Raw genomic sequence first — 25,281 nt, forward strand, 5'->3', positions numbered from 1 at the left:
ACCTTAGCAGCACCCTACCAAACAGTCAAAACATGCAAACCACATAGCAACACCCTGGCAACCACCCAAAACACCTTGGCATAGTGACCAATTGAAACACCCTTCCCTCTAGCAACATCCTGGTAAATGCTCAGTACCCAAACGTTACCCTAACCACCACTCAGAACACACAGAACAACTTAGCAACATGCTATCAATCACTTAAAACACAATAACAACCACATAACAACACACTGTCAACCACAAAAAAAACCTTAGCAACACCCTACCAACCACTCAAAACCCCCTAACCACATAACACCCTGTCAACTGCACAGAAGACCTTAGCAACATCCTATCAACCATTCAAAACCCCCTAACCACATGACAACACCCTGTCAACCGCACAGAACACCTTAGAAACATCATATCAACCACTAAAACACCCTAACAATCACGTAGCAACACCCTGTCAACCACACAGAAGACCATAGCAACACCATACCAACAACTCAAAACACCCTAACCACATAACAACACCCTGTCAATCACACAGAAGACCTTAGCAACACCATATCAACCACTAAAACACAATAACAACCACATAACAACACCCTGGCAACCAAACAGAAGACCTTAGCAACACCATATCAACCACTAAAACACAACAACAACCACATAGCAACACCCTGTCAACCACACAGAAGACCTTAGCAACACCACATCAACCCCTAAAACACAATAACAACCACATAGAAACACCCTGTCAACCGCACAGAACACTTTAGCAACATCATATCAACCACTCAAAACACCCTAACCACATGACAACACCCTGTCAACCACACAGAACACTTTAGCAACATCATATGAACCACTCAAAACACCCTAACCACATAACAACACCCTGTCAACCACACAGAACATCTTAGCAACATCATATTAACCACTAAAACACAATAACAACCATATAGCAACACCCTGTCAATCACACAGAAGACCTTAGCAACATCATATTAACCCCTAAAACACAATAACAACCACATAGCAACACCCTGTCAATCACACAGAAGACCTTAGCAACACCATATCAACCACTAAAACACAACAACAACCACATAGCAACACCCTGTCAACCACAAAGAACACCTTAGCAACACCGTATCAACCACTAAAACACAATAACAACCACATAGCAACACCCTGTCAACCACACAGAACACCTTAGCATAGCAACCGATCAAAACACCCTGGCTTCCTCATAGCAGACTTACCAGAACACCTTAGCATCACCCTATTAACAATTCAGAATACACAAACAATGACACAACAACAGCCTGGCAACCACCAAGAACACCCTGGCAACACCCTGGCAACCACTCAACACACCCTTACTTCCCCATATCGGTAAATGATCCCATATTGCTCTTATTTTGCTATTAAATTAATGAAAAATGAACGCTCAGATAATTAATATGCACAGCACAACAGCACCTTGTTTCTTCATTCATTGAAGGTGATGAAATTCAGCTTTTCAGTCAGTGAAACTCAGGGAATTTGAGTGGGAACCCTGATATTTGCAGTCTGAGAGTCAGCAGTCTTGTTTCTAGTGCAAATATCTAAAGATTCTTATCTAGAAACTAAAATTAAAGTCTTGTTTTCAGAAATAATGAGTCAAAATGAAATCAGATTTTAGTTATAACAAGCAAAATAATGATAATAATAATGACTAAATAAATAATGAACCCACTGTCAGATTATTTTGCTTGTTTAAAAAACCTGACTTATTTTGACTCATTTCTGAAAACAACACAATACTTTTTGCTTGTGAAAGATTCCTGATTTAATAATTTGTTGTGCTTTTGGTTGTTGAAAAGCACATTACAAATAAAATATATTATTATAATTATTATTATTAGATATTTGTACCAGAAACAAGACAGGAAGTAAGAAAGAAAAGGCTTTTTGCAGTGTGCTGGTTTACTCAACTTTTATACTCATACAGCTGAAGTCAGAATTATTAGCACTCCTGTTAAATTTGAATTATTTGATATTTTTTCAACTCATTTCTAATAACTGATTTATTTTATCTTTGTCATGATGACAGTAAATAATATTAGACTAGATATTCTTCAGGATACTATAATTCAGCTTAAAGCTACTGTATGTCAGTTTTTGACTCTTCTGAAGCATTAAAACACCATAATATGTTTGCAGATATTTAGAAACATGCTGAGTGAACATTCTTGTTTATCTGAGAAACAATGCTGAAGTCAGATATTCTGCTGTGAACATGTGTTTCCCGTGCCGGAACGATGTCTTTGTTTTGGTCATTTTAACCTGGCCAATGCCAGTTTAGCCAATTATATTTCAGCACTCCGGGTTGCCAGATGGTGAAAAACAGCATGTTTCATTCCTTCATTCAGAAAGGCTCTGAAAGCATGACTGAAATGTGACCTCTGGTGGACAGTAGCATATTCAGTTCCACATGAGGTTATTAATTAGCAAATAATATAAATATTACGAGCGCAAACATTAGGTAAGCAGGTTACATTCATTGTAACAATGTGTCCTAACACCACGCTTCGTGATGAGATACGCAGTGATGAGCAATTGGGCTGTTTGCAGCAGACGAAACACGACAGAAATGTAAATACAGCCATTCAGAAGCACAGAATATGCACTCACTCAGGAAATGGTAAGATTTATAATCAAATGAATACATATTAAACCTCTTTAACATGATTAAATGTAGATGCTGAATCACTGATATGTGTGTTTAGTTATAAAGTTCACTTTCAGATGGTTTATTTTATTCTCCAGATCTGAGCTGAACTATCTACTGCTGCTTTCAGCAATAAATGTCATGTAAAACGGCATTCAGACTGACATTATTAGCATTTAACACTGAATAAAGCACATGGTGTACCTGAGCTGATCACAGTTTATCCTGTTGTTCACCTGTGAGAAACAGAAGCTGTTTCTAATATATCAATTCCAGGTGTTGATTAGGACAATAACTCATTTTAATATGGAGAATATTCCTTCTATCAGGTGCTGTTGCTTTTATTCAGTACACGGTTTAAATCACTTGCTCCTGTCCTCAATCTGGCAACCTGCGCTTGTGTTTGTTTTGATCCAAGAGTGCAATACCTAGTTCAACCACTGGGTGTCAAACTTAAATACTGCACCTTTAAAGTCACACTTAAAGTCTTAACTAGGTTAATTAGGGTACAGTTAGGGTAATTAGGCAAGTCATTGTATAACAGTGGTTTGTTCAGTAGACAATCCAAAGCTAATATTGCTTAAGGAGGCTAATAATATTGAGCTTAAAATGGCTTTAAATACTACTTTTACTCTAGCTGAAATTAAACTAATAAGGCTTTTCTCCAGATGAAAAAATGTTATAGGAAATACTGTGAAAAATCCCTTGCTCCATCTAATAATTCTGACTTCAGCTGTATGTGAATGACGGATCTTCATCTTGATCTGTGATTTTTCCCCAGATCTCAGAAGAATTTGGAGCGTCTGAGAGAAACGCCACCAACAGCACCTTTAACCTGCAGACAGCGTGTTGCTGCGGAGTCTGTGTTACATCTTGTTTCTGCAGGATTTGCTGAAGTGACGTGTCTGAAAGAAGCACAGCTGGATGACGGGCAGATTCCGGCTGGACTGAGAGCGTGGATAATCCACTAATACAGCACTAAAGATCCACCAAATTAGACACTCAGCTACTGTTATTCACAAGCAGAACGAGGAGCGACGCTCATCTGAATTACAGATAACCAACAGCAGGCAGAATACACTGCAAAATATATCCATAGATTAGAACATGCAAACTACACAAAGACATGCCAACGGGTCCAGCCGAGACTCGAACCAGCGATCTTTTTACAGTGAGGCCACAGTGCTAACCACCGAGCCACCTGCAATAATAATATGCCTTTTTAAATCACAATTCAGCTCATTTTTAACCTTAATCCTTGTTGCTATAATGCAATAACAAAACACAGAAAACACTTCACTAAAACATGTATAGTAACTGGTGCATTATTAAACACAGATGAACTAAAAATGAGCAATAACTTTTAATGTAATATATATTTATTAAACATGTAAATATATCATTTTTAAAATAATTGTAAACAAAAAAATTACAAAGATTCTAACTTTAATAAATTGTAACATGTTAAATGTTACTATTAGTATTTTTTGATTTGTTTATCCTTTTTTGCATTGTGCATTGTCTGGCACAGTGTTTCCCAAACCTGTTCCTGGAGGCACACCAACAGTACATATTTTGGATGTCTCCCTTTTCTGACCCATTAACTTCAGGTGTTGGAGTCTCTTCTGATGTTATGATAAGTTGATTCAGGTGTGTTTCATTAGGGAGAGGTTGAAAATGTGTACTGTTGGTGTGCCTCCAGGAACAGGGTTGGGAAACACTGGTCTGGCATGTTGACATGCAATACTACTTCCGACCTCTGGGGGCACTAGGTTGATTTGCACCCTTATAAAGAGCCACTTACCATAGAGTAAGAGGGAGTGTTTGGTAGAGTGGACACCACATGTATCCCTTTTGCTACCGGCCTTCAAATTCAGTCCGATGTTTTGAGAACAATTAAAGTTATCGATCAATTAAAGCAGTGTTTCCCAACCCTGTTCCTGGAGGCACACCAACAGTACATATTTTGGATGTCTCCATTATCTGACCCATTCACTTCAGGTGTTGGAGTCTCTTCTAATCTTCTGATGAGTTGATTCAGGTGTGTTTGATTAGGGAGAGGTTGAAAATGTGTACTGCTTGTGTGCCTTCAGGAACAGGGTTGGGAAACACTGAATTAAAGGACTGTTTATATGTTGCTATCCTTGTGCGTCTGTTGGTTTGCTGTTCTCACTGGGAGATACCAAGTTTTTCCAATTTCTTGGGGAGCAACACAAACTCACTTAAACAAGGCAACTTGACTGCTTTCATACAAACAACCACCTCTCTTCTAAGGAGTTACAGGTCATCATAAGTAATTATTGCATCGCTCTCAAGTGCTCTAAATCAGCATTTCCCAACCCTGTTCCTGGATGCACACCAACAGTACATATTCTGGATGTCTCCCTTTTCTGACCCATTAACTTCAGGTGTTGGAGTCTCTTCTGATGTTATAAGATGATTCAGGTGTGTTTGATATGGGAGAGGTTGAAAATGTGAACTGTTGGTGTGCCTTCAGGAACAGGGTTGGGAAACACTGCTCTAAATGATAAGTGGTCACTGACTTTTTTTTTTTTCTCAGAAAGACTATTTAGTTTCTGACTTTATTTTTGTTGTGATTTGATGTTTTTTTGTTCATTTGATGATAAATCCACACACGCATGTAAAATAAAAGTTTACACTTGATATCATTTTGTTTCAAGAGAGTGTTAATCAGTACAGCCAAATTCTGTAGCACCCCCTCAGAGTGATACCAAATCAAGGAGAGGAGGTGTTGCAAAATAAAAACAAGATAATAATACAAAACATAATAAAGCAAAACTTAAAAAAATTACAACTACATGTAAACAAACCAAAAAACACCCAAATTATTTATATAAACTAAAATAGATTAAGCTAAAATATCACACGATGATGCTTTTTACACATGAATAACATATGTATGATCATTTGTGGGTGTGTGGCATTCAATTATCTGAATTAGAAACCAAATTAAACTTTATATTAAAGGACAAAAAGCATTTGTGAATATTTTCACCTCCACTGCCCTCTGGTGTACAACTGCAGCACTGCAGCTCACAAAAACACACACTACATCACACACAGCAGAGGCAAACAACTTAAAAAATACACTAATAAATATTCAAGTGAAAGAAGTCCAATCTAGGAAAGAAGCATCACAAACATCCCTAATCTCTATTTAATTTAGGATTAGAAGCTAACACTTATGAGGGATAAACAACTCAAAGCTGACTCTTGTAAATGAACACTTGTAAATGACAAATTCAATATTGTGCATCATTTCTATATTCAAGGAGTACTATATTCATAAAATATTCAAGTGTTTAAGTTTATTTAATTTATTTAAATCTAATTGGAAACAAGCAAAATAATCTGTCATTGGGGGAAGCAAAACAAATGTTAATTAAAAGCTAAAACTGGATTATTTTTCTTCCCCATTGTCAGATTATTTAGCTTATTTTAATGAAAAACTCATTTAATTTTGACTCATTATTTCTGAAAGCAAGACTATACGTTTTGCTTGTCTAGAAAATCCTTCTTGATTTCAGAATTTTTAAATATTTAGACTAGAAACAAGACAGAAACTCTAAATAAGAACAGCATTTATTACAGTGCACGCAACACTGGGCATCACATCATCTGCAGGTAAAAGAATGTAAATAGTAAATATAGTCAAGACTCCTACCAGACACTTTCCATCCACACACACAGCGGTGTGTTTGGGGCCGCAGGACGTCCCGTCAGCCACTCGATCCGCCTGACGAACGTAAAAGCGGAAACCGACGGCACGACAGTTCAGCTCACAGCTCACATCGGTGGACACTAAACACACACAAACACAACACAATTAATAGAAACCAAGAGAAACTTTATATTACAGTACAACCTCTAATCAGAGAAATTGGGACAGTGTAGAAAACACAAATAAAAAAAGAAAGCAGTGATTTCTAAATTGACTTGTATTTGATTTCAGACAATATAAACACACAATATTTGAGGTTTTGTCTGGTCGACTTCATTTCATTTGTAAATATCCATCCTCTCCTGTCATTCAGACCTGCAGCACACTCCAGAAACAGTGACAGGTGCAGTTCAGGGTAATCAGTAATCAGGTAAACTGCTGAAATAATGATGTGATGTGACACAGGTGATGTCAACAGGTGAATGTGATTATGATTTGGTACAAAAGCAGCATCAAGACAGGTCTAGTTCTTTAGGAGCAGAGATGGGCCGAGGATCACCAGTTTGACCACAAATACATGAGAAAATGATAGAAATATGTAAAAACAATGTTCCTCAGAGAAAGAGAAAGGAAGACATGTGGATATTTCACCTTCAACAGTGCAGAACATCATTAAAAGACTGAAGGATCTGGAGGAGTTTCAGTGCGTAAAGGACAAGAGCGCAAGCCTAAGCTGAACAGCAGTGATCTCCGATCCCTCAGGGGGCGCTGCATCAAGAATCCTCATTCTTCTATAAGCCAGATCACCACATGGGCTCATGCGGCAAACCTTTGTCAAGCACCACAATACGGAGTTACATCCACAAATACCAGTGAAACCTGTACAGTGCCAAAAGAAAGCCCTATGTTAACAGTGTCCAGAAGCACTGTCGACTTCTCTGGGCTTTGAGGCATCTGGGATGGATCATCACACACTGGAAACGTGTACTGTGCTCAGATGAATCAATATTTCAGGTGTTTTTGGGAGGAAATGGACGCCGTGTGCTCCGGACCAAAGAAGAAAAGGATCATCCAGACTGTGACCAGCAACAAGTCTAAAAGCCAGGGTCTGTCGTGGTGTGGGGTTGTGTCTGTTCCCTTGGCAAAGGTAACCTGCTCTTCTGTGATGCTCCATTAATGCTGAACAGCACACAGAGATTCTGGAGCTCAATATGCTGCCTTCTTCTCCAGGGACGCCCATGAATATTTCAACAAGACAATGCAGAACCACATACTGCACACATTAGAGTCCTGCTGCAGAGTACTCGACTGGCCTGTCTGCAGTCCTGACCTGTCTCCAATAGAGAATGTGTGGCGCATTTTTAAGTGCAAAATGAGACAACGAAGAGCCCGTACTGTTGCCCACCTTAAGACTTGTTTGCAGGAAGAATGAGACAGAATTACACCTGAAACACTTCATCACTCGCTGTCTTCAGACCCTAAACGTCTGTTAAGTGTTGTGAACAGGAATGGCAACATTACACAGTGGGAAATGCTTTACTGATACAACTTATTTTAAATGTGTTGCAAGAACCAACATTGGAATACATGGTTATTTAATAAAAACTGTCATGAGGAACACATGAAATAATGTTTGTTGTATCGTCTGCAATCAAACACAAGTCAAAGTCTGTTTAGAAATCACTGCTTTGTTGTTTTATATGTGTTTTCCACACGGTCACAACCTTTTTCTGATCTGGAGTTGTACAAAAAGTAAAACAGCTGTGAATATTATCATCTCCACTGCCCTCTGCTGTACAACTGCAGCACTGCAGCTCACAAAAACACACACTACATCACACACAGAAGAGGCAAACAACTATAAAAATACACTAATACAATTTTTAAAATATTAAGTTCTGTCTAGGAAATCAGCATCACAAAATCACTAATTAACATTTATTCAGGTTCTTACACAATGTCAAATTTAAGCACAAATGTATTTTCATTCATTCATTTTCCTTCCGCTTAGTCAGGGGTCGCCACAGTGGAATGAACCACCAACTAATCATATGTTCTACACAGTGGATGCCCTTCCAGCCGCAACCCAACACTGGAAAACCCATACACACTCTTTCACACACACACACACACACACACACTCTCATACACTATGGCCAATTTAGCATGTGTTTGGACTGTGGGGGAAACCGGAGCACCCAGAGGAAACCCACGCCAACACGGGGAGAACATGCAAACTCCACACAGAAACGCCAACTGACCCAGCTGGGACTCGAACCAGCAACCTTCTTGCTGTGAGGCGATCATGCTACCCACTGCGCCACCATGCTGCCCTACAAATGTATTGTCTATTATTTAAATAGTTAAATATCATTACCTATTTAGTAATATAAATTATGAGGAAAAAACAATTACATTCTGAAGCAATTTATCTAAAATCAGGAACACTTGTTCGTAGAGCGAGTAGTTTGACTGTTCTCTGCGGTTTATCATTCCTAGTCATTTCTCCCACAGGAAACTGAATCAGAAGTTCTAAAAGATTCACAAAAATGAGCTCATGGACATGGAGGATCTGCTGACCGTCATGCAGGGGCTCCCACTGGTATCGGCGGCCCATGAAGAGCTGCGTGTTGAAGGAGGAGCACTGGAGCTCTTTGACGGGTCTGCTGGAGGATGGACACGCCTGAAAACACACACACACACACACACACACACACACACACACATAACAATGGCTTCCACACTAAACTACACTACTCTGAGGATTTTCTTTTGCTTCTCTTCTGTTTCTCTTTTGATTTATTCACTAATGTTTTATGCAATATTACAGTTTTGCATATAAATCTAATCCGCATCTTTAGACGGAGCAAATGGTAAAGAGTCTTGCTCTGTAGATTTTACCATGGTGTTGCAGATCCTGCGCTGTACCGGGGCTCCAGGGCAGGAGGTGTTCAGCAGCGGTTTCTGCTCTTCTGTGTTTCTCTGTGTGTTTCTGCGGTGTGTCCTGAAGCTCTGCTGTGGAAACACTGATGCCGATCGTGCGTGTTTGTGTCGGGACGTCCTGCTGGAGTCTCTCTGTAATGGACTGACGAATGAAATCCTGCCGTATCCGTACATCCCTGGACTGATGCGGCTCGTGTTCACTTTCCTTCAGCAGGTGGAGAAAGTACACGCAAAGTAAGAGGAATGAAGTCAAGCATACACTGAACACAATGCTTTTCTTGCTTAGAGTTTTTGTCTTACCAAGAGAGTTTCATTAAAACAAGCAAAATAAAATAGTAATAAACAATGTTATTTCAAAGCAAAAACAAGATTATTCTGCTGAAAAAAACTTCATTTTGACTCTTTATTTCTGAAAAACAACACTATATATTATGCCTGTCTATAAAATGCTTCTTGATTTAAGAGTTTTGAGATATTTGGACTAGAAACAAGACACAAACTCTAAAGAAGAAGACCATCTTTGGCTGTGTATTATTACCAATTAATTCAACACTGATCAAATTAGTTTTAAGCTGATATAGAGTGAAGAAGACAAAATTATGACTTTTTTCAAATATTTCTTAATCAAAAGGTGAGGTTTAACAAAGCTAGGATATTTCTCACAGTATTTTCTACTATACATAGACTAAACACACTCACCGGCCACTTTATTAGGTACACCTTACTAGTACCGGGTTGGACCCCGTTTTGCCTTCAGAACTGCCTTAATCCTCCATGTCAGAGACTCAACAAGCTACTGGAAATATTCCTCAGAGATTTGGATTGAGCTCTGGTGACTGTGGAGGCCATTTGAGTACAGTGAACTCATTGTCATGTTCAAGAAACCAGTCTGAGATGATTGGCGCTTTATGACATGGTGCGTTATCCTGCTGGAAGTAGCCATCAGAAGATGGAGACACTGTGCTCATAAAGGGATGGACATGGTCAGAACAATACTCAGGTAGGCTGTGGCGTTGACACCATGCTCAATTGGTACTAATGGACCCAAAGAAAATCTCCCCCACACCATTACACCACCACCAGCAGCCTGAACCGCTGATACAAGGCAGGATGGATCCATGCTTTCATGTTGTTGAGGCCAAATTGTGAGCCGAGCATCCGAATGTGGCAGCAGAAATGGAGACTCATCAGACCAGGCAACGTTTCTCCAATCTTCTATTGTCCAGTTTTGGTGAGCCTGTGTGAATTGTAGCCTCAGTTTCCTGTTCTTAGCTGACAGGAGCGGCACCCGGTGTGGTCTTCTGCTGCTGTAGCCCATCCGCCTCAAGGTTGGACGTGTTGTGTGTTCAGAGATGCTCTTCTGCAGACCTCGGTTGTAACGAGTGCTTATTTGAGTTACTGTTGCCTTTCTATCAGCTGGAACCAGTCTGGCCATTCTCCTCTGACCTCTGGCATTTGCACCCACAGAACTGCCGCTCACTGGATATTTCCTCTTTGTTCTCTGTAAACCCCAGAGATAGTTGTGCGTGAAAATCCCAGTAGATTAGCAGTTTCTGAAATACTCAGAGCAGCCCGTCTGGCACCAACAACAATGCCACGTTCAGCGTCACTTAAATCCCCTTTCTTCCCCATTCTGATGCTCGCTTTGAACTGCAGCAGATCATCTTGATCATGTCTACATGCCTACATGCATTGAGCTGCTGCCATGTGATTGGCTGATTAGACATTTGTGTTACCGAGCAGTTGGACAGCTGTACCTAATAAAGTGGCCACTGAGTGTATATACTGTATATATATATATATATATATATATGTGTGTATGTGTGTGTGTGTTGTAGATGCTCCACACCTCCGTCCAGATCTGCTGCCACTGCCTCGTCCCTGATGCTCCTGTGCATGTGTGTGTGTGTTTTCTGCCACCGCCGCTGCTGATGTGTTACGCGGCACACACACTCGGGTCTGTCCCTGAACACCTCCACCGCAGGAGTGTGAACATTCACCCCAAAAACCCCAGGAGCTCCACCAGCTCAGCGTCGTGCCGTCTGAACCACGAGACCCCGCCTGAGTGTGTGTGTGAGGAAACAAATTACAGTCAATATTACAGTGGGTGCGTCCCAAATCACACACCTATGCACTATTCTATGGCATTTTGTAGTCTAGAGAGTATAATTAGTGCACTCACACTGAAGAATGTGCAATCAAAAACAAAGAGGATGGAATGATGAAAGGGAGAAGCTGATGATGATGAAGGGGAGGGGCTGATGATGATGAAGGGGAGGGGCTGATGATGATGAAAGGGGGGGCTGATGATGATGAAGGGGAGGGGCTAATTATGATTAAGGGGAGGGGCTAATGATGAAAGGGAGGGGCTGATGATGAAGAAGGGGAGGGGCTGATGATGATGAAGGGGAGGGGCTGATGATGATGAAGGGAAGGGGCTGATGATGATGAAGGGGGGGCTGATGATGATGAAGGGGAGGGGCTAATTATGATTAAGGGGAGGGGCTAATGATGAAAGGGAGGGGCTGATGATGAAGAAGGGGAGGGGCTAATGGAGAAAGGGAGGAGCTGATGGTGATGAAGGGGAGGGGCTGATGATGATGAAGGGGAGAGGCTTATGATGAAAGGGAGGGGCTGATGATGATGAAGGGGAGGAGCTGACGATGATGAAGGGGGAGGGCTGATGATGATGATGTGGAGGAGCTGACGATGAGGAAGGGGAGGGGCTGATGATGATGAAGGGGAGGGGTTAATGATGAAATGGAGGGGCTGATGATGATGAAGGGGAGGAGCTGACGATGATGAAGGGGAGGGGCTAATGATGAAAGGGAGGAGCTGATGATGACGAAGGGGAGGGGCTAATGATGAAGGGGAGGAGCTGATGATGATGAAGGGGAGGAGCTGATGATGATGAAGGGGAGGGGCTGATGATGAAAGGGAGGGGCTGATCATGATGAAGGGGAGGAGCTGACGATGATGAAGGGGGGAGGGCTGATGATGATGATGTGGAGGAGCTGACGATAATGAAGGGGAGGAGCTGATGACGATAAAGGGGATGGGCTGGTGATGAAGGGGAGGAGCTACTGATGATTAAGGGGATGGGCTGATGATGATGACAGGGAGGGGCTAATGATGAAAGTGAGGGGCTGATGATGATGAAGGGTAGGGGCTGATGATGATGATGTGGAGGAGCTGACGATGATGAAGGGGAGGAGCTTATGACAATAAAGGGGATGGGCTGGTGATAAAAGAGATGAGCTACTGATGATGAAGGGGATGGGCTGATGATGATGAAGGGGAGGGGCTGATGATGATGATGTGGAGGAGCTGACGATGATGAAGGGGAGGAGCTTATGACAATAAAGAGGATGGGCTGGTGATGAAAGGGAGGAGCTACTGATGATGAAGGGGGTGGGCTGGTTATGAAGGGCAGGAACTGATGATTGAGGGGTACAAAGTACAAAAAGGTAAAAAAATATCCTAAATTAGTAAGTAAATTAATAAGAAATATTTCAGATTGGTAAACATTTGAATTGCACATGTCATTAGTTAGTGAGGCACAAAAGTAAATTTAAACACTTGTTGCTACTAGTAAACACTGAAGTGATCTAAAAAATCAGATTGATATATTTTTCTGCCTTATATTAGTCTTACCGTCCTCTGGTTGTGTGTTTGATGGCACATAAAGATCTGCCACAAGACCACAGCGACACTGCAAACACACAACACAGGAGTCTGTATTCATTTATTTGGTTATAATATAGAAAAAAATAATCATATTGCTTATTGTATTGAGTTCCTCACCTGGTGATCAGAGCTGCTCTCATACTGAAGACTGAAGAGATGCACCTATACACACACACACACACACACACGCATTTATACATACACACATGTGCATACATGAGTACACACGTGCATGCACACACACACATGTACACTCATATACATATGCACACTCACATATGTACAGTACACATGCATGTACAGTATATAATCATGCACATAGGCGCACACACTCATACACACATATACACACACATATGTACACATGCATATATCTATACACGTGCATACATGATTTCTTCTTATGTGCACGCACATACACATTACACACTTACACATGTACACACACACACATATACACATTACAGACATAGGCACACACACACACACACACGCATGCACACACAGATACACACACTTGTGCATGTGCTCAGATGTCACTCAAGTTCAACCTTATAATGTACTGGTTTTAGAGCTCAATTAACCTTTGACCTGACCTCTGACCCCTGCTAATGATCATTTAATATTTCATAGACAGATATTGTTCTGATGATACTACATGTTTACTGTAAGTCCATGAAAATGTGATCCGTGAACACAGCAATGATTTGTAAACAAACCAAATTGATGGTAAAACAGTGATAGTGCGTTAATTATGCTGTAAAGCGTGGTAAAATGAAGTAGTGTGGTCAAGCACAGTTAATTGTGCTGTAAAGAGCGGTAAAATACAGTAATAGTGCGTTATTTATTCTGTAAAGCGCGTAAATGCGGTAATAGATGAGGTAAAGCGCAGTAATGGAGTGGTAAAGCGTCGTGAAGTGCAGTAATATTAAGGTAAACCCCACTAATAGTGCTTTAATGCTGTCAAACAGGGTAAAGTGAAGTAATAGTGTGGTAAACCGTGGAAATAATGCGTTAATTATGCAGTAAAGCGCAGTAGTGTGAGTGTTAAAGCGTGTTGTAATATGGTAAAGTGCATTAATAGAGTGGTAAATTGAGGTAATAGTTCAGTACCCGTTGAGCTCCAGCTGTTCTAATGGTGAAAGTGTGGACGGACCGTGACGCGTCGCAATCCAACGCGTTTAATAATCCAGCGGTTCACGCGTCGCTCATTAGCAGCAATATCCATCATTAATGCCGTTCAGTCGCTGTTTTTACACCAGTATTAGTTTCTCCGTCAAGTGAGCATCTGTGAAGAGCTGAGGGACTCACTGACTGACTGAAGAGGCGCGCGCGCGTCCCCGACACCTGAGCGCGCGCCCGAGATCAGCTCCTTAAAAGTGTGCGTAAACAGTGCACACTATATCCACATACTGTGTTGTTGGTCTTAAACTAAAAGTACCATGGTAAAGCACAGTAATCGTGCGTTTCTTACGCTGTAATAATTTATCTGACTTCTCAGTTCAGTTAATAAGAAACATTAGATACATTTTACACTCATTTAGCATCAATAAACATGAAATTCCTCCGCATTTCAGTGTTGGTTTATGGTTAATTTTTACTTCTGTTTATAAATGTTTCACACGTTTATAAATTTGGCTGAATTTCTCTGAATCTTTGACCCATCGCTACCTTCAAACATCTTTATTTTTATATATATATTTATTATTTATCAATATATTTATTAATCTATTAACCTAATTTGTCTATTTCTCTATTCACAGTGTAATTATTCAATATATTTTAAATATATTAATTAATTTATCAATCTATTTATCTATTTATTTAATCTTTTGTCATCTTTTGTTTCAAAACATTAAAAAGAAAATGTGTATTTTCAATTCTGCACATAACTTTCAATCAATAAAGCCAGTTTTCTCTCGCCAAATTAAAATCAAATTTATTTGTTTCTTTTTAATAGTAAATACAAAACAAGGGACAGACGGTGTGGTTTGACTGAGACATTCATTACAGAGAAACAACAGGCATTTCACATTAGCACTCCTACATTATTACACACCACAGTGCTTCAACAGAGGACTCTTCTGCTCACCGAGGCTGAGAATCAAGTGTTAAAAATCCCATAAAATCAGCAAAAATCTGAAATATTTTTACAATTTAAAGGAGCTATTTTCTATGTTAATATATTATAAGCTGTAATTTATTTATCTGATATAAATCTGAATTTTTTGCATCATTACTGCAGTCACATGATCCTTCAGAAATCAGTATATGATGATGAATTAATGATCAAGAGTGTCCTGTATGGTTTAATATAAGACTTTGGACCGGTGGTAAAGAAATGAATGATTGTCTGGGGGATCATAAACACTGAAGACTGCAGTAATGATGCTGTAAACACAGATCTACACCGCAGATCTCGACTCTTCACACTGAAAACAGCTCTATTCAATTCTCATTATTCATATTTAATAACTGAGCTGTATTCATGAAGAGCAGCGCTGATCTGAAGAGATTCAAACACACCAAGAGAAGAAGAGCACGGCTGTGATGAGGAGGAGGAGTCAGTGTGTGTGTGTGAGTCTCTGCAGGCTGTTGTGTCTGTATGTGTGTGTGTCCCTCATGTCCAGCACTGAGTCTCTGATGATCTCGCTGAAGAGCAGCGGCCAGATCTTCTGCAGAGCGTCGGCCTTCACACAGCGGCTGGAGGCGCTCTGGATCAGACCCTGCAGATACTGCTGCACTGACACCGAGCGGTCCGACGCTGAGTCCTGACACACACACGCACACACACACACACGCACGCACGCAAGCACGCACGCATGCACAGGTTAGTTTCCATGTTAAATGTCCCCATTGCAGTAATGATGTTTCTACTGTACAGACTGTACATTACACACACACACACACACACACACACACACACACACACACACACACACACACACACACCTCTGCGCTGTCGGTCAGTCTGCTGGGGTAGTTGAAGAGTCCTCGACACACTCCCTCTCCCATCGGCCGGCCGTTCTCCTTCAGGTCCTCTGGGCTCTGACCACTTCTGCGCCCGCGACCGTCCATCAGGAACTGCAGCTGACGCTTCCTGTGGACACACACATACATAATACAGAAAAAACACACACACACACACACACACACACGTAATACATAAACCCACACACATACACACACATACACACACACAAATACTTACACAAACACATGCACATACGCACACACAGACACAACCACACACATGCAGATACATAAACACACACACGCATAAACACACACACACACACACACACACACTGAACATTAGCTGAACAGCACAAGAAGAAACTGTGTCTAATACTGTATGACCTGGAGCACTCCAATAATCCAGGACACACATACACACACACACACACACACACACACACATTCATACACACCCAGAGATACACACACTCATATAATATAATACATATATATATATATATATATATATATATATATATATATATATATATATATATATATTCACACATACTGACAATCACAGTAACAAACAGGCAAACACACTGTCTCTCTCTCTCTCACACACACGCACACACACATAAACACACACACACACAAACACACAGGATGGCAGCTGCCCTGGACAAGCACTGGCGTGCCGTCTCACACACACAGGTATTTCATAGGCAGTGTGTTTCAGTCTGTGGATCTACAACAGTGTCTCTCTCTCTCTCTCTTTCTCTCTCTCTCACACACACACACACACCTGGACTCCTCCAGCAGCAGCAGCAGACGGAAGCGCGGCGTCTCTGTAGCGGCGACGTGTCCGAGAGCCCCAAACATTCGCTCTGACGCTATAACATCATTCACAGTCACCTGAAACACACAGATCTGACGTCAAACACACACACACACACACGAAAAAAAAACACACACACACAGATACTTTCTCAAAACACACACACACACATTCTTGAAAAACACACACACATACATACACACAGAATCACTCACACACACACATTCATTCATTTTCTTTTCGGCTAAGTTCCTTTAATAATCTGGGGTCGCCACAGAGGAATGAACCGCCAACTTATCCAGCATATGTTTTTCGCAGCCCTTCCAGCTGCAACCCATCACTGGGAAACACCCATACACACTCATTCACACACATACACTACAGACAATTTATCTTACCCAATTCACCTGTACCACAGGAAACCCACGAAACACTGGAGCAAACCCACGCCAACAGGGGGAGAACATGCAAACTCCACACAGAAACACCAACTGACCCAGCCGAGACTCAAACCAGTGACCGTCTTGCTCTGAGGCCAATGTGCTTCCCACTGCGCCACCGTGACGCCCACACACAGTCATTCACTGCAAACATGTTTTTGTCTTGTTTCTAGTCCAAATATCTAAAAGAAGAGGTCTCCTGAAGCGCCGTGAATCTGCGTTTCTATTGGATGTAATCTAAACAGAAACATGACGAGAGGGTGAAGAAGATTTTTATTTACTAAACCTATATGAAGACACATTTAACTGGGTGAGTGGAGGGCCCTACGAATCTGCCATTATATATCTTTGAAAACAGGTGATAGGTTAAGGCAAAGGGGTCATAAAAGAGCATGAGAGAGGACTTGAGGATGCAATGAGAACCATCTGTGTCGGAAAGGCATGAAATGTATACAACACATGTTGAAACTGTCATGTATATTTGAAAAGACACATACTGTATGGAAGAGAAGAGTCCAGTTTAGATGTTTGAAACATAGATACTAGTCATGATTACCAAATGTGAACTGTATGTGGAAAAACGGTGATGATTATATTAGATCTGTACATTATGAGGGCCAACAAGAAGAGGGGTCTTTAAATAGGGGTCGTAAAGGAGTAGGAGCTGGGAGAGACCAGTTGAACTAGTAAACAGCTGTGAAAACACAAAGGTGGGAGGAAGCAAGGATAAAGGGGATAGCAAATTTGAGGGACATTGGATTTGTCCTGGAGTGAGACTAGAGATGGGTCTGCTCCAGGCTGTCTCTGCTTTTTTGGGAAATATTCCAATAAAGTATATTCTTCTGATATTCATAACCCCAGTCTGAGCTTGATTCATTAAGAAAACAGCCAGTAACCACAACAAGGGCGGGGCATAGAGTAGCTCCTCCCCTTTAAGAAAAAAACAGCCAATAGTGTGTTGTTTTTCTCACAGCTCTGCCAGTGGGAGTGGTTTAGCTTAAGCGCATCAAATGAACAGCCAATGAGAGGAAGTGGGGCGGGGCATGTCAGACACTAGAGAGCATTTGATTGGTCAGAAGATTTGATGAGAAGCTGAAGTATGAGGCGATGACAAAAAAAATGTTGATTTATTTAGGAGGACAAGACAAACTGCAAACTTTAGATGTTTACATCAGGTTTATTTTTGCTATACACACATTTAGTCACTGTTTTGGAGACAGTAGCTTATAGATATGCTTAAAGCTAACAATACTGATACTACCATTTAAAACATGTAGGGTTACCTATTAGTTATTTGCCTATGCAGGTCCAAACACTTACACATTGCTTAATACACACAGGATGAACAGTAACACTAATATCTTTATATGTGAAAGCAATTAAAGGATGAAAATCTTACAAAAATTACTATTTCCTATAAAAGCCACTGCCTCCATGCCTTCTTCACCTCGGGGGGGCTTTTTCAGTTTATTCATGACAGTTATTATTATTAGCTGTATTATTTATTACATGCATATTTTTTATAATTATTTTTAGGGGTTTTTAACCTTTAATGGATAGAATAGTGCAGAGAATTGACAGGAAATAGTTGGGAGCAGAGAGAAGGGTCGGCAAAGGACCTCGAGCCAGGAATCGAACTCGGGTCGCCGTGAGCACCATGACGCTATATGTCAGCACACTAAACCACTAGACTATTGGCGCTGACTATTACAGGAACATTTATATTTGTGTTAAACTCCCCATGAACCAGAAGCTGCAACCATTTTTTTTGTATTGTGATGCAGTTCCTAGAGAAATAGAATATTTAATGAGAAAACAGTTGGTGTGGCTTGTTTTTCTACTGTGAGCTGATTGGATGTAGTAAAGTAGGCGTGTCATTTAAAAAGATGTGGGAAAAGGGTTTGGGGAGAGTTATTAAAACAGACTCCTCTTCCTCACCATTTCTGCTTGCTGTCAAAACTGACAGCTGGAGGGGCGTGGTTAAGTATGTTAGCCACGCCCAATTCCTCAGACAGACCTAATCTGTTAAATTAACTGAAAACAAACAGGAAGTGCATTTTAAGGGAAAGGGCAAACTATTTTTGTTTTCATAATGACCTGCACAGATGGATTATTCACCACAAAACTAGCAAAGTAAGCTAACGAAATCAGTGTGGTTAGTTTTGCTTTCATCGGGGCTTTAATAAACACAAGTGTAGATTTGTCCAGCTGTGGGGTTTTGGAGACGTCTGCATCACCATATGGGTCATCAGAACAGGACGTGTGTTTGGATATAACTCAGTTCTTGACCACACTTCATTATTATTGATCATTTATTCCTCTGCTGGAGATTAGAACTGAATTTAGAAATAGTTTTGATCAAATCTTTGAGCTTAACAAAGGAGATTAAATATGTGGGGTGATGGGGATGTGTTCAGTGGAGTGAGTTTCCACCGTTTCCTTACTCCACCAAAGTAAAGGAGTAAAGTAAAGGAGTAAAGTAAAGAGGCCGAATGGAGGAGGCTCGTTCTTTATCCTCGCGCTGCAGATGCTCTGTTGAACTGATTTCTCGCTAGTGTTCAGTTTTTACACTTACAAAGTCGCCATGTAAATAACAAATGTACCATGGAGCGACTCAACTGACTCTTAAAGGGAATGGGAGACGAGACTCTGATTGGTTTAATGCAGGTTATGCTCAAAACACAGCCAGAACTCAATAAGAGAATAAGCTCAACCCTGTTAGACCATGCACCGGGGCGCAGAGCGGATTTATCCATCATTAAAATAGCAGAGGCGACGCAGTGGCTGTTAGGGAAGCAGACGGACAAGTTAGGTGAGTATATAATGAAAGATGTTTATTACAGCAGCGGAGCATACGAGGATAACAAAGGGGATGTGCTTGTAGTATTGTTGAGATGGTATTCCTTCTTCGGAGCAGGATGGATGACAGACACTGAGGGAGACCGAATGCACACACCAGAGGGCTTGTGGGGAAGACAGACTGAAGACACTCAATACGGACAGGACACCGGGAACACTGGACAGACTGGAACAAAACAGAGATCAGGTAAGTTCAAGATATGAGATCAATGTGATAGTGACTACCAGGAGGTACTCGCTAGGAGTCCGCTTCGTGGGAACGAGACCGGACACTGACTGAAGTGAGGTGTGTGCTTATATAGTGAATGGAAGTGATTGGGTGCAGCTGTGCGTGGTTAATACTCAGGTGACGGTGATCGTTGCGTGATGCTGGTGGAAGAGCCTGGCCAATCCGTGACATTACCCCCCTCCCCAGGGCCCGCTCCTGAGGGCCTAGACCGTCGACGCCGTGGTGGTCTACCTCGTCCACGAGGTGCTGGGAACTCGGGGTGATTGGAGTGGAACTCCTCCATGAGTGTGGGATCTAATATATCGGATCTGGGGACCCAAGACCTCTCTTCTGGACCATATCCTTCCCAGTCTACGAGGTATTCCAGATGACCACCACGACGTCGGGACCGTAGAATGTCCTTGACCTTGTATATGGACCCTTCTTCTGACATCAGTGGGAGAGGGGGTTCCTCTTCATGGCCAGGCTCTGTGGAAGGAATCAGAGGGTCGTGAAAGGGTTTGAGGAGTGACACGTGGAATGTGGGGTGAATTCTGTATTGTGGTGGTAGCTGTAACTTATAGGTGACTGGGTTGACCTGTTCCAGGATGGTGAAGGGACCAACAAATCTGGGACTAAGTTTCCGGGAGGGCAGTCGCAAGCGGATGTCTCTGGTGGAGAGCCAAACTTTCTGCCCCGGAGCATAGGCAGGTCCAGGAATCCTCTTCTTGTCTGACACCTCCTTGGCTCGGCGAACTGCCCTCTGGAGATGGTGATGAGCATCGTCCCAGACCCTCTCGCTCTCCCGGAACCAGTAATCCACTGCGGGGACGTCAGAAGGTTCGCCATCCCAGGGAAAGAGTGGAGGTTGGAAGCCCAGAATACACTGGAATGGCGTAAGTCCGGTGGTAGGTTGCCGCAGGGAATTCTGGGCGTATTCCGCCCAGCCCAGAAACTGGCTCCAGGAGTTCTGATGACCGTGACAGAAGGTCCTGAGGAACCGCCCCACTTCTTGAATTTTCCTCTCAGTCTGGCCGTTGGTCTGTGGGTGATAGCCAGACGAGAGGCTGACGGTCACACCTAGGAGTCTAAAAAAGGCTTTCCATAGTCTGGAGATGAATTGGGGTCCTCGGTCCGAGACTATGTCTTCAGGTAGCCCAAAACATCGAAAGACATGGTTAAATAGGTTCTCAGCGGTTTCTAGGGCTGTGGGTAGACCCTTCAGAGGAATCAGACGACAGAATTTGGAAAATCGATCTACAATGACTAATATGCAAGTATTACCTTCAGACGATGGGAGGTCTGTCATGAAGTCAACTCCTAGGTGTGACCAGGGGTGGTTTGGGATGGGCAAGGGATGGAGTTTTCCTGCAGGTAGATGACGAGGACTCTTTGACATGGCACATTCTTTACAGCCTTGGATGTATCTCCTCACATCCCTCGCCATGTTCGGCCACCAGAAGCGTTGGGATAGCAGCGAGAGGGTGTTGTTGGCCCCGGGATGCCCTGTGCCCAGAGAGGTATGACTGGAGTGAATGAGATCTACCCGTTGATTTTCAGGGATGAAGCGTCGATTGGGGGGACAGCCCGGCGGAGTTCTGGACTCTGGGGTGGCGACAACTGTTGGAGCAGACCAGGTGATGGGACAGACAGTGATCTGATCTGGGAGAATGTTGGCCGGGGTCTCACTTGTTTCTTGTTGGTCATGGATTCTGGAGAGTGCATCCGCCCGGATGTTTTTGGATCCTGGTCGATATGATATGGAGAACTGAAATCTGGAGAAGAATAAGGACCACCGGGCTTGACGAGGACAGAGTCTTTTCGCCTCTTTCAGGTATTGTAAGTTTTTATGGTCGGTAATCACCTGGAATGGGTGTTTAGCTCCCTCCAACCAGTGTCGCCACTCCTCCAGGGCAAGCTTGATGGCTAGAAGTTCACGGTTCCCGATGTCATAGTTCTTTTCCGCCGGGCTGAGCTTACGGGAGAAGTAGGCGCATGGATGGAGTAGTGAGGGATTCCCATGGAGCTGGGACAAGATGGCTCCTACTCCGGTGGTCGATGCATCCACTTCGACCACGAAAGGTAAGTCGGGATTGGGGTGAGTCAGGAGTGGAGCCTGCGTGAAGGACTTCTTGAGGCTTTGGAAGGCTGCGGCCGCTTCGGGTGGCCAGGATAGCGTTTTGGGTTGATTCTTTAGTAGGTTGGTGAGCGGAGCGGTGATCAGACTGTAGTTGTGGATAAAACGTCGATAGAAATTGGCAAACCCTAGGAATCGTTGGAGTTCTTTAATGGTTTTCGGTTCAGGCCAGGAGATGACGGAAGTGACCTTCCCCTCGTCCATGCGAACCCCTTGTCGATCAATGATGTATCCGAGGAACTGAACAGATGGTAAATGAAATGAACACTTCTCAGCCTTGAGATACAATTTGTGTTTCCTTAAGGTTTGTAGGACCTCCGCAACGTGGTGGCGATGTTCGGCCTCACTCCGGGAGTAAATCAGGATATCATCAATGTAGACGATGACGGAGATATGGAGGAACTCCCGGAGGACTTCGTGGATGAAGTTCTGGAATACGGAGGGGGCATTGACCAGACCATAGGGCATGACCAGGTATTCGTAGTGCCCAGTAGGGGTCACAAACGCCGTCTTCCATTCGTCCCCCTCGCGTATTCGTACCAGGTTGTATGCGCTGCGGAGGTCCAACTTAGTGAATATTCGGGCAGATCGGAGTTGTTCCAGGGCCGCAGGGACGAGAGGAAGTGGGTACCTGAACTTGATGGTGCCTTGGTTCAGAACTCGGTAATCTATACATGGCCGCAGCCCTCCATCCTTCTTGGCCACGAAGAAGAAGCTTGAGGCAGCGGGTGACGTGGACTGGCGAATATACCCCTGACTCAGAGCCTCCTGAATGTACTCCTCCATGGCCTTAGTTTCTGGAAGGGACAACGGGTAGATCCTACCTCTGGGCATAGGAGCATCAGGAAGCAGGTCAATGGCGCAGTCCCATGGCCGATGTGGAGGTAGCTGGGAAGCTCTCTTGGGGCAAAATACGTCCTCGTATGAGGAGTAAATCTTCGGGATCTGAATGGATTGTTTCTCAACTGGACTTTCGACAGACGTGACGTAGACATTTATGGGTCTCTGGATCTGCAAGGGTAGGTCAGGAAAACAGCTGGAGACGCATTCTTTACCCCATCTTTTGATTTCTCCGGTGCCCCAAGAGAGGATGGGATCATGCTTCACCAGCCACGGGCGCCCTAGGATGATGTCCATTGATGCTCCCTCCAGAACCAGAAATTGAACTTCTTCTTTATGAAGTAACCCTACTCTGAGGGTTACGGGTTCACATTTACGATGGATACGTGCCTGGGAATGGATATCGGTGGTTATAGGTTGAATCTGGTAGACGTGCGTCGAGGCTTCGGTGTGGAGCTGGAGGCGGCGACAGAGGGCGTGCGAGATGAAATTTCCGGCTGACCCGGAGTCGATGAGGGCCGTGACTGAAATAGAGACAGAATGGGCAGTTAACTGAACATTGGTGGTGAGAGGGTGCATTTTTTCAACTGGAGAACTGAATACACTCACCAATGAACGTACTGGACGAATGGGACAGTCCAGCCTGACATGTCCTTCGGCACCACAGTACATACACAGACCCCGGGTCAGCCTCCTCTGTCGCCCCGTAATCGTAAGTCTACCAGACTCTACAATCATAGGTTCTGGTTCTGAAGGGACGACTGGCTCTGGCGGACGAAGGAGTGCTTGTGAGATTGATGGGAGATCATGCTGGTAGACCTTCAGACGATCAGAACATCGAAGTGATTGTTGGATGAATTTTTCCAACCCCATAGTATCGTCGAGGGCTGCCAGCTGTAACCTCAGGTTGGGCTCCAATCCGAGCCGGTAAGTTGTTAGGAGAGATCGCTCATTCCATCCACTAGCAGCAGCCAGAGTGCGAAATCGGAGCGCATAGTCCTGGGTGGACATGGCTCCCTGCTTAAGATGATATAATTGTTCTCCGGCTGCTACTTCTCCATCTGCACGACCAAAGACATCCTTGAAATATGTGGTAAAACTATGAATGGAATTGGTTACCGGCCCAGCTTGCTGCCAGATGGTCTCAGCCCACCGGAGAGCCGACCCAGAGAGAAGGGAGATGATGAATGCAATTTTGGACCGATCTGTGGGGTATAAATCTGGTTGCATTGTGAATATCAGGGAACATTGTAATAGAAAGCCATTGCACTCCTCCGCCCCGCCAGAGTAGGGCGCTGGTCGAGCCATGGGACTGGATGAGTGGGTGGACGGTGAAGAAGTGCTCGGTGCTGGTGGTGCTTCGGGAAGTGGAGTAGCTGGCATTAACACTCTCTTCAGGGAGTCCACCAACTCCTGAATGGGATCGGGAGTGCTCATGCTGTAAACTGTATGGTCCGGTCTTCTGTTAGGGAAGCAGACGGACAAGTTAGGTGAGTATATAATGAAAGATGTTTATTACAGCAGCGGAGCATACGAGGATAACAAAGGGGATGTGCTTGTAGTATTGTTGAGATGGTATTCCTTCTTCGGAGCAGGATGGATGACAGACACTGAGGGAGACCGAATGCACACACCAGAGGGCTTGTGGGGAAGACAGACTGAAGACACTCAATACGGACAGGACACCGGGAACACTGGACAGACTGGAACAAAACAGAGATCAGGTAAGTTCAAGATATGAGATCAATGTGATAGTGACTACCAGGAGGTACTCGCTAGGAGTCCGCTTCGTGGGAACGAGACCGGACACTGACTGAAGTGAGGTGTGTGCTTATATAGTGAATGGAAGTGATTGGGTGCAGCTGTGCGTGGTTAATACTCAGGTGACGGTGATCGTTGCGTGATGCTGGTGGAAGAGCCTGGCCAATCTGTGACAGTGGCGCAGTAGCTAGTGCTGTCGCCTCACAGCAAGAGGGTCGCTGGTT

At 43.2% G+C, this 25,281-nt stretch overlaps 2 protein-coding genes across 3 annotated transcripts in view; both read right to left on the bottom strand.

The window, feature by feature from the left end:
• Nucleotides 1-14,327, bottom strand: part of LOC130245246 (thrombospondin type-1 domain-containing protein 4-like) — a 72,521-nt gene extending 58,194 nt beyond the window's left edge. For both annotated transcript variants that reach the window (XM_056477872.1, XM_056477871.1), the window contains exons 1-7: nt 14,130-14,327; nt 13,134-13,178; nt 12,984-13,041; nt 11,179-11,390; nt 9,288-9,534; nt 8,967-9,069; nt 6,390-6,526 (exon numbers count right to left, since the gene is read on the bottom strand). In XM_056477872.1, the coding sequence (XP_056333847.1) occupies nt 6,390-6,526; nt 8,967-9,069; nt 9,288-9,534; nt 11,179-11,390; nt 12,984-13,041; nt 13,134-13,156 (780 nt within the window). In that variant the 5' untranslated portion in view covers nt 13,157-13,178; nt 14,130-14,327. The remainder of the gene's footprint in view (nt 1-6,389; nt 6,527-8,966; nt 9,070-9,287; nt 9,535-11,178; nt 11,391-12,983; nt 13,042-13,133; nt 13,179-14,129) is intronic.
• A 613-nt stretch (nt 14,328-14,940) lies between these two features.
• Nucleotides 14,941-25,281, bottom strand: part of LOC130245336 (leucine-rich repeat-containing protein 49) — a 43,462-nt gene continuing 33,121 nt past the window's right edge. Inside the window, exons 16-18 of the mRNA XM_056478004.1 lie at nt 16,780-16,889; nt 15,969-16,116; nt 14,941-15,787 (exon numbers count right to left, since the gene is read on the bottom strand). Coding sequence (XP_056333979.1) covers nt 15,581-15,787; nt 15,969-16,116; nt 16,780-16,889 — 465 coding nt within the window. The 3' untranslated portion in view covers nt 14,941-15,580. The remainder of the gene's footprint in view (nt 15,788-15,968; nt 16,117-16,779; nt 16,890-25,281) is intronic.

The sequence above is a fragment of the Danio aesculapii genome, chromosome 18 (genome assembly GCF_903798145.1).
Source record: "Danio aesculapii chromosome 18, fDanAes4.1, whole genome shotgun sequence".
In the NCBI taxonomy this organism is placed as follows: domain Eukaryota; kingdom Metazoa; phylum Chordata; class Actinopteri; order Cypriniformes; family Danionidae; genus Danio; species Danio aesculapii.